The sequence below is a fragment of the Limulus polyphemus genome, unplaced genomic scaffold, assembly GCF_000517525.1.
Source record: "Limulus polyphemus unplaced genomic scaffold, Limulus_polyphemus-2.1.2 Scaffold722, whole genome shotgun sequence".
NCBI classification, from domain to species: domain Eukaryota; kingdom Metazoa; phylum Arthropoda; class Merostomata; order Xiphosura; family Limulidae; genus Limulus; species Limulus polyphemus.
The window spans coordinates 397,569-408,991 of record NW_013666332.1 but is presented as its reverse complement, the minus strand read 5'-3'; the positions used below and the strand labels follow the sequence as shown (position 1 = coordinate 408,991).

Below are 11,423 nucleotides of genomic sequence, written 5' to 3'. Positions count from 1 at the left end.
GCATTTTCATTTAGTACTTTTGTTTTTGTCTTTTTTTCAAACTAAGGTAAGTGTTGTGGAAAACTTACAGGGGTGAATGATATTGGAAAAGGTTGAGAAGCAGTACCTTTATGAATGACCAACAGCAGCATTCCCAAAAGTACAGCATTAATTTTACAGTTCTGAGTCATATTTTTCATATTAGTGCAAAAGTTTGAAAGACAGACTTATACAGAACACTAACAGTAACTTGTACATGCAAGACACATTTTTATAAATTTTTTATTAAAAGATATTTCTTTATCAGATACGTATGACATTTGCCAAAGTGGTATGAATGGGATTTTGTGAAAATTATTCTTTGTAATAGTTTTACAAAAAACAAAAGCAAGTAATTACAGTTACATGATTTGAGTTTTGTATTTTATGAAACTAGTTATCAGCCTTTCACTTCAACTAGCCTCATCTCTCTCAGAAAAAACAACAGGAAGAGAACTTTGAATAACACAAGTTTGTTAATAAAAGTTTGAAGTGATTGAGTAACTACTTACTTACTACTAACTACTGTCCCAGCTGCAGTGAATGGGTTAAAGCATTGGGTCGGTCCCAACAATCAACTTCTAACGGGTTTTATCAATGACAATAAATTGAACGAAAATAAAGCCAAGTGAAAGTACCACATGATTAACCTTTTTGCCTCGGGTAAGTCAAAGTTCACTTGTCACATTCTTTCACAGAGTTACATTCAAAATTTAATGAAACTATTTTAATATTAATCCAAATGAATATACTCAGCATCAGAACATAGATAACACATCAAAGTTTAGTATTATTTAAGTTTTAAGTTCTTAATTTTATAAGGAAATATTTTTAAAAAATTCTCAATCTCCCCTTGTATAAGAGCTGTGACATTTGTTACCTATGTCTTCTCTTTTCTCACACTTATTTTCTGTAGTTGTTATATTGTTAGCAAATGACTTAGAAACAAAATGAACAGTACTGTCGGGACTTTTGTATAGACCACGAAATTCCAAAGTAAATCTCCTGAGAATTTCTACTTCATTCTTTTCATACCTATTTCCTATACTTATTTTACTGTTAGCAGCTGAGGTATTAACCTTTCAAAAACAAAGCAATGAATTGCCACTCTAGGCATTAGACGTTTCCTGACTTCGAAAACACAGTTGGGTAGAGTTTATCAGCTTGTTTGTAATTGCAACAAGCATTGTCTAAAGTACTATATAAAAGTGATAGAAAATATTTATGATATGGCTGTATACAAAGTCTGATCGATTCCAATAAGATTGTTAGGTATTTGAATGTTAGTTACCTCCCGAGAGGGTCGGGATTTAGCAGTATAGGTGTAAAAGTGTACAAGAACTTATGAACATCCTGTTACTTTTTAACCATACTTACACAGTAACCAATAAATGCTTAGTTACCAGTAATATAGCTAAGGCACATTTTGGTTTATCTAATATTTCTAATTTAGCCTTCTTGTTAGGCACTTTAGAAGCCTTACAGAGAAGGGATATTACTGTAGTTTATGCAGATAAGTTAATTCATTGCATTATACAGTTTTTAGAAGCGATGAAGAAACATAAGGGTAAAAAAGCCTTAGAAGCAGAGAATGCCATTAAGGAAATGAAGTTTCATTAATAACACTGACAGAGAACAACAACATTATTTCAATCAATCATGGTCAAATTTTAACGAGTATCATGAACAATATGAAACAACAATTATTCACACCAACTTCTTCTCATGACCCAACTGGGTAACAGCCAGGTACTTCTAATTCTATAACAAACATAATTTCTGAGCTCTGTACCTTACAAGTCAATGAGAGGCCAGCAGAGATAAATCCAGGCTTTGGAGAAATGGAAACAGAGTCCCTTTGTAAATGTTTCAGATTGCCATTTTCAAAACCAACCACAGCATACAGACTTTCTAGACAACTATGGCCACCATATTCCATCAGATTTTAATCCTTTAATCGGGTGTTAAAAATCATCACATGCAGTTCTTCCAAATGCAAATGAGGCTTGAGAAGCATGAACCTTATCATTACAGAAACAAGGTCTAGGCTTTCAATCAACCAGGTGACAAGTCTCATGTTCATTAGCTTCATGGCCCTCCGATTCTAAACTGGAAACCAGATGACTATGGATACAAATGGATTAGGTGTTATCGTTCGGCATCTGACACATGAACAAGAGCAGCCAAGTCCAAGGAACTCACTATAGACCAAGTTTGGAAGTTCTGTTAATAAGTTATCCAGGAATTCAGAAGTTCAAGGTAAGAGAAAATTAATTTTTATTGTAACATTTTCAAATGTAGATTTCAATTACAATTTACAGCTACTATTTCTGAAATATATGTTTTATGTATTGGTAAAGTAATAAATACTCATCATAGTAACACTTTTAAAACACGTTCCCTCACTTCTTTATTTAGCACTACACCACTAGTTACAATTTGCAGTCATTCCAGGTAGAAAATAGTGGAAATTTATATTTATATCTTCTTTTTTTTTTTATTATGGTGGTTACGAGGTCAGTCAAATCAAGTGACCTCATAGCATTAGGGTAAAAAATAGCAGAGAAAATATAAAGCTTTTCTGAAAAAAAAACATTTGATATTTATTTAGGAGGTTTTAGAAGTTATGCAAATAATATTTGAAATATTTTCAGATAAAGAAAAGTATTTTTAATCTTATCATGAAAATTATTTTGCATTCATAAAGGGGAAACAACATGCAGTGTACATTGTAAATAAAGTTTTTCATTGAAACTGAAGTGCTTTTTTTCCCCCTTTATTAAATTCTACTTATGGTACCCTTGAAAATATCACTGGCACTCTCGAAAAAAAAAAGTTGAGCGTCTGGGACCCTTCACTGTGAAACCATAATGAGAACCCTGACATAACAAGTTATATTATTTCTTCCTTATCCTTTGCTACAGAGAACTAATATTATCACTTGCCCACAGTCGTTATTATAGATTTAAATTCACCAATAATATTTTCAGCTGAAATTTATTCCCTAATAATACTACATCAAAGGTACAAATAAACTTAGTTGTACAATTTCATGATTAATCAATCAAGTAACTGAATATACATGGTAACCAACACTGATCTGAATACTTCACTTTGATTGGCACTCTACTAACTGAAGCCGACTCAATGCTTCACTGATTCTTGTATTTATAACTTACACTTGTTATAAATATTTCACAAAGTTTCGTGATCACTAATATTCTGAACATTCAAGGACAAATACACTTACTAAATATAAATGTCATGTGCCCTCTAAATCAAAACATTGAAAATAAATCTTACTAAACTACACTTAAAAATAAAAATAACTCAGAGCTATCCCTTACCAGTCAAATATTTATCAAGCTTTCCCTTAAACTCCCTTATATATACTGCATCCACATCTGAAGACAACCATCCTAAAGGTCAACAATCCTGTTAGAAAAGTAAAAGTATCTTAGCTTAAGATGAGTGTTACCCCACTAAAATTTATATTTGTGTCCCCATGTCCTACTATTCTCACCATTAAGTACAAAAAAAATGATGATGAATCCATACTATCAATTTCCTTAATAATCTTCAATACATCTATCATATTCCCTCTTTTTTTTTTTTAAAAGAAAAGAATTTCAGAGATCTTAACTTGTCCTCTCATATGACAACCTCCAAATGAGGCCTAACCAGTGACCTGTACAATGAAATTATAACCTCTTTAAACTTATACATAATATTTCTGTAAATAGATACAACCTAAAATCCTATTTGCCCTACCACTTGCAACAGCACACTGCTTGGAAGGTTTAAGATACAGACCAACCATAATGCCAAGATAATTTTTTTCCATAATGTTAAGGCTATTCCCATAGAAATTATTCTTATCTCTAAAGTGACTGCATACTAGTTAGATAAAGAATATGTATACTTGTATGTATGGCTGGCAGCATAAGTCTAGTTGGTGAATGTGCTTGACCCCAATTAAAGGTCAACATTAGGTTTAACATTGTTAATATTTTTACAAGACAATTTCATGTATGTTAACCAGTAACATATGCATATAATAAATAATTCTAATATCTTTTAGGTTCAATTCCATTCTAATAAAACAGTCTGAATGTTATTATGTTCTAATCATCTTAAAATTGGAAAAAAGCATATACACCAATTCAAAAATTAGAAATTTTAACAAAAGTTAGAAAATACATAACTGTATGACAGAATACTTATTATTTTAGGTTCAGACTGTTTAATCAATAAGACTTCCTTTATTTTGTGACAGTTTATATTTTTTCTCTACTGAAGATTTCAAAATTATTAAGTTGAAACAAATAGTTAGACTTAGACATATGTTCATAAAAACAGAAGGGGAGTTTATTACGTTCTTTAATACAGGTAGGGTTTATGGGTCTCTTAAATGTGAAATTCATAACAATTTCTTCGCAATTCACTTGAAACATAGAACTCGAGTTATCAGAATTGTGGTATTTCTTTGGTAAATCTTACCCTAATTTTCTACCAGAGAAATTAATTTGAGATTTTGGAACAATTGTTTCCAAAGACTTTCTGATTTAATATGACATCTTTGGGATAAAAGGAATTGTGCAATATATAAGACATTCATCTACACTTGACTAGTGTATAAACATACACGCACAAAATATATAAAGCTAACAAAAACTAATTTATGTGAAAGCTACAAGATCTAAAATTTGTCAAGCTTCAATTATAGTCGAAATGGTGTATTTTTTATCATCAATATTATCACCAAACTGGACATTATTAACCTTTATGAGCTGTAAAAAACGAATTGTACATATTATAGATAATTCAGAAAATTTCAGATCTGAGTTGTCATCTGCCAAAATAAAAATTGTGTCCAAGTTTGTACTACTTAAAAGTAAGATTGAATTGCAAATATGGCTGGTTCACAAAATATGATGTTATATCAGCAAATAAAGCTATTGATCATTAGATTGAAATAAAGAGTTTTCACTAGTGTTAGTAGCAAAGCAAGAAGGAGAATTTGTTTAACTTAAATGATTAAATTAGTTTATATTACTATCTGATAAATGCTGAGAAATTAATACACAAGTTGATGGTTTAAATTACCATTTAGTTGTGTGTTACTAGAAACATGTCATACATCATACCAGTGGTACTGATGTTCATAACTAATGGTATCAGCACTGGTTAGTAGACGATTTGTTGTTACATTTAATACTATTTAATCTACAGTTTGGTATATCAAGTGTAATGCAACTTTAGCTATAATTTTAGCATATTCAGTTATTATTAAGTTACAAAATGGGCTAAAAAAATTGTATTATTACATAAATATAATCTAAGAATTAGTTATCTGTCATTTCTCATTTTAAAGATAAACTTAAGTATATTAGCAAGATGATAAGGTAGTGATAAAAGTGTCATATATTGAATTAACATTAGGCTTAACAGTGTTGTCAATATGTTATATTTATTTACTGTTAATTATTTATTCCCAGACTACAATGGTTAAGTGCAATGTAAGTGTTAAGTGCTCACAGTTTATTAGGTGTGATAGGTGCAAAGAGTGGGTTTTATTTGGGAATTCATGACTAACATGCACATTTAAGGAAGATAGTAATGACATTGTATAAATTTTATGTAAAGTTTATATTTAGATAAGAAACTGGAGGCTGCTCTAAATAGGGTAGAGGCTAGGGATAAAAGGAAGGCTGATATAATGGGAATAACTGAAACCTGGCTAAATGTAGACAATTTTAATAAAAGGAATTTCCTTGAAATACAGGGTTATTGACTGTTTAATACAAACAGTAGACTGAAAAAAAGGAAAGGAGATGCTTTATATGTATATTGTGAGTCATAGCTTTTTTAAGTTGAGGAAATCAAGGCTAATGGCAGTGAGGTTATACGCAGAGAAGGCTTTTAGTTGAAACTTATTATAAACCACCAGAAAAAACTGATGAAATTAATGAGAAACTCTGCAGTTAGATAAAGAATTCAACTGTTAATGAGGTTATGATTATGGGAGATTTTAATTTTAGGCATATAGACTATGAATTGTTAGAGTCAAGTTATCAATAAGATAGATTGTTAGAAACTTTTTAGGATAGTTTTCTTCAACAACTGGTTGGGAAATCTACTAGAAACAATGGTATTTCAGATTTATTGTTAACTTCTAGTAAAGAAATGGTTGATAAGGTAGAGACTGGGGAACATCTGGCTACAAGTGATTATTGCTTAATTAGATTTGATGTTTTGCTACATGTGGAGATAAGACATAATGAGATTTTGGTTCCAAATTAAAAAACAAAATTCTGAAGGGATGAGACAAGAATTATCTGCTTTGAAGTGAGAAACTGAAATAGTTGGAGATACAGATCAAATGTTCCCCATATTTTAGAAATAAATTCTTAAATATTTAAGATATATATTTTTCTTATCGAGAAAAAAAAAGGTAGCTGCAAGTAGAGAAAAAAAAAAGGTTGTCTCATGAAAGGTATAAAGGATAAAGTTGAAGAAAAGCATTATAAATATAAGAAGTTTAAACTTACTGCAATGATAGGAGGTTTGGAGGATTATACAAGTCAAGATAGTTTGTAAAATGAGAAATTATGAAATGAAAACAAGTATGTGAAAAAAGGTTGGCTGAAGATCTAAAAAATAATTGTAAAAATTTCTTCAAATACATTAATGGTAAGCAAAATGTTAGCATGGGAGTTGAGCCTTCAAAGGATGATACAGTAATGTTAATATCTGATGAGTATTGGAAGGTTGGGTTATTAAATCATACTTTTTCTTCAGTTTTTACTAATATAGATTTAAACAATATTCCTCATCTTGAACAGTTGCTAGATGGAAAAAAAGATGATCGCATTAATTCTGAGCTTGTTCAGAAAATTGTCCCAGTAATTATATTCTGATAAGCCTTACATCAGTGGTGGGAAAAGATATTTAAAGGCTAATAAAAGATGCTTTATAAAGTTATTTACCAAAGTTTAAAATTTTGTTGGATAGTCAGCATGGTTTCACTGGGGGAAAATTTTGCTTTACTACTCTTTTGACATTCTTTGAAGACATTATTGTCTATGTACATTAGATGTATTTGAATTTTCTAAAAGGTAAGGTAAGGTTATGGTAAGGTACCACATAAAAGAGCTGTTAAAAAAGTTATCTACATAAGTGTGGGGAATAGGTTGGTTCATTGGATAGAAAACTGGCTAGATGGAAGAAAGCAAAGGGTTGTTATAAATGGAGTTCACTCAAACTGGATTAATGTTACAAGTGTTATATCTCAGGGCTCAATGCTAGGACCTTTGTTCTTTTTGATTTACATCAATGATATAAATGAAAAAACGGCCAAAAGTTTATTTAAATTTGCTGACGATTTGTTGCTGGCTTGAGGAGGATGCTACTGCTTTACAAAGGATTTGGATTATTTGGCGAGATAAGTGAATACATAGCAAGGTAATGCACATGAGATATCAGAATTTGAATCATAAGTATAATTTTAAATGGAATAACTTTAACAGTGTTTATGGAAGAAAATGTTCTTGGTGTTCTGGTTCATCAGTCTCTTAAGCCATCCAAGCAATGTGCTGTTGCTAGTGTCAGGGAAAATAGGACTTTATGTTGTATATACAGAAATATTGAATATATATGTCTAAAGAGGTGATAATGTTATTGAATATATCATTGGTCAGACCCCATTTAGAGTACTGTGTTCAGTTTTGAGCTCCTTACCTTAGAAAGGGTATTGAATTGTTGGAAAGAGTTCACTAGGAAGGCTACTAGTATGATACCTGGGATAAAAATGTTATCATACGAGAATAGGTTAAGACCTCTAAACTTGTTTTCTTTTGACAAAAGAAGAGTTAGAGGAGATCTGATTGAGATGTTTAAGATTGTTAAGGGAATTGATAGAGTTGACACAATTTTTTTCATATTTAATGGTGAGAATGATAAAACTAGGAAACACATGTATAAATTTAGGCAGGATAGGAGTCATCTTCAGCTCAGACAACTTTATTTTTCTAACAGAGCGGTGGTCCTTTAGAATGGGTTGCCTTCAGATGTGGAAGAAGCAGTTAATTTAGGAGAGTTTAAGGAAATGCTTGATATATTTTGAGTTTTCAGTATTTAGTTTAATTAAGTGGATAGACTGGCCTAGATGAAACAATAGCTCCTTTTTGTCTTTTAATGCTATATATTATTCCATGTATACATTTTTACACTTAATAAGTGATCATTTGTAAAAAATAGTCTGTGCATAACAGTTTTGCTCAGTTAATTCAAATATTTACAAAAGTTTCCACATGTTCATAAAGTGAAGACTGGAAGACTAATGATAACTTATTGTTTATTGCATATACTTCTGTTTTTAGAAATATCACAACAGCAAATATGAATTCCTGTATATCCAGTGTAAATCCACAAAAAATGAGTGGGCAAATATTAAAGTCGTGTAAAAAAGAAAATCTTAATATACTTTACCTGTATTAGTTTTAAGATAGAAAATTAAGAAAATATATATTTAAATGACACACCTTACTTAATTATTATTTTCACTGCTTCAATTTCAAGAAAAGAAATAAAGAATGTCTACATATTGATTGATATGTTTGCTATTACAATTATTACAGCAGTAGAATTTCTAATGTAACACAAAGACTCATACTTAAATACATACAATTAACTGGTTAAAAACCCTAACATGGTAAAATAATACAAATTTTAAACACTAAAGAACTTAGGTCTCCTTCAATTTTCACAACATACTGTGCACAATTCTTGATTAAGATCAACAGAATTCACTTATTACATCAATCTAATTATGTATGTTAGTTTTTACAGGTTTCAAATTTATCTTGTTTTTTCAAAATCTTAACTGTTAAAAGAATATCATACTTTGTACTCATTCTGTATTGGAACCTGTTGATGCCACATGAAGGTATCATCTGCACTGTTTAAACATTTAGTACTTGACTGAGAAGACTAGAGATAACACTGGTTGAAATATTTGTTTTTAGCATAACATAAATATAGTTGACATGTTTCTTTTTAAAGATTTTGCTTAATGCAATAATAAAGTAAATTTCCTCTGCATGGGCACAGATAGTGGTGTTTGAAGGGGTACTGATCCCATTAATACATATGCCTTAAAACAGTGTTAGTAAAAGTAACACACCTTAACTGTCTTATCAAAATATGCAAGTTTACATGCTCATTTATAACTAATATGTGTTTAAAATATAAAATTACTGAATATTCCTCATTAGACTAAAAAATATATTGAATGAACAAATTAATAAACCACAAAATACACCATTACACTGCAGTAGAACATACATTTGGATCAGATAAAAAACAAAACAAAATCACTTTTCAAAAGTGGGCTTTCCAAAACCTCTTGGATTATTGCAGTTCTTTTTATTTTATTTTTTGACTAAAACTCTTTTTCTATTGATTCTTCACGCTTTTGAATATCATAATACAACATACATCTTTGGCAGTGAAATGAAGATACTGAAGTTACTGTGGGATAAATCAACTATAAGTTAAACAAATATCTAATTTGCAAGGTTAGCTTTTATTAATATTAATTTAATATCTACGACTAACAAAGGTCTTACAATTTTAATTTAGCCTTAACTAACTAATTAATTCAAAAAGTATGGTACTACTACTACTACACGTACCACAGTACATTATAAAAACGCTAAAATTAAAACTAAAACTCAAAGAAAAATATATAAACTAATAATGTAATAAAAGTAAACTGAACTACATCATGCATGTAGGCCTAAACAATAATTTTAATAATACTAGTATGATTCACGTTTCAACGTTACGAATGTAGTCTAGCTTAGTTATAAGTAATTATATTATTATTAATAATAACGAGACGAACCTAACCTACACACACATGTATCATTAGTACTCGCAGTAATATACATTATCGTTACTTGTACTAATGATTATACTGTATACACTAACACTAACACTGGCAAGGCATACATTTGCATTAATTTCCAACTTCTAAATGCTTAATTCACCTCATAAAACGAGGAATGAAATTGTTCGTGCCCAATTCCACTTGGTAATCTAGCTAAAACACATTGTCTTCCAGGTATCCAACTGTTTGTATTACACTCTTTTGCATCACATACTTCCCGACCTGTTTCGGTCGCCATTTTGTCTTAATATAGCACAATGACCCTTACCATTGGTCCACTAATAATGATTGACATTTTCTTGGACCAACCAATCATTCTCCTATTATTATACTTTGAGTTCACTATCTAAATAAACAGTGCAATTCTTGATTCGAATGCCGCGAGAACACGTAAATAACGTGCACATCGAATCCCAACATGTTTCTTCATAGCAGATCAAATTATAGTTAGATGTCTCTCGTATATGTTTACACGTTCTTTTACCTGTCGGTGTATTTTTGTTTGCTTACAACAAACTATTAGTTTGTTTTGAAAAAAACACATTTTACAGAATATACAGATAAGCTTATAACTAGCTCTATCTGTTTGGTATTAGTAAAATATAATTATCTGTATTGTAACGTATCTGCAACGATGTTATTACAATTTTAGATACCTAACTACACATAGGTATCAAAATGCGTGAACGCGAGTTGGCCCTATTTTTTAGAGCGCTTGATTTCACAGCTGGCAAGAGGCATCGAATACATGCCATACCACATTAAAAACATCCTACACTTTATACTGGGGTGCACTATAAAACTTAAAAGTAATGTCGATAATAGGTGATATGGTACAACCGTCTCCTTCTGATCAGTAGTTTAAAATTACGAACGGCGGTAGATATGCTAAAGACAGGTATGTAGCCATGGTGTAGGCTAGGGTGGTTATAACAGTAGTATTTTGAGTGTTCCAGCCATTAGAAGCGGGGGTGCGGGAGAGCAGCCCGTCTCCCGGAAGCTTTATGGTCTGAGTTGGCCTGAGATACATTCCTAGTTCTTTAAGACTATTTTCAATGCAAATAAGAATATAATAATACTAAATCTAATCGATTTAGACCTTACTTTTTAAAAGGAAATCGTGGAAATCCTAGATACACTAAATGTGATATATTTTTGTTTTGCTAAAGAAAAAAGAATAAATACAACTGAAAATCATAAGTCAGTTGGAACATATGACTAATAAAATTAGATTTTTGTCACTTTTAACATATTTTTTATAGAGGGTTTATATCTTTCATTCATAATTCTATACAGTGTCATTATTTTTTATTTAAATTTTCCCCAAATATTGTACAACTTTACTACAAATGATGGAATATTAAAATTAGTTTCTTAAACATTGTTACGTCTCCGTTCGTTAGTTAATTTTCCGTAAATTCGTTCCGACGAAACTTTAGCGACACAAGTCCTT

General features: G+C 30.6%; 1 protein-coding gene across 1 annotated transcript in view; it reads right to left on the bottom strand.

The window, feature by feature from the left end:
* Positions 1-10,454, bottom strand: part of LOC106460170 — a 39,170-nt gene extending 28,716 nt beyond the window's left edge. The window contains exon 1 of the mRNA XM_013919855.2: positions 10,071-10,454. Within this exon, the coding sequence (XP_013775309.1) occupies positions 10,071-10,208 (138 nt within the window). The 5' untranslated portion in view covers positions 10,209-10,454. The remainder of the gene's footprint in view (positions 1-10,070) is intronic.
* Positions 10,455-11,423: the final 969 nt, after the last annotated feature.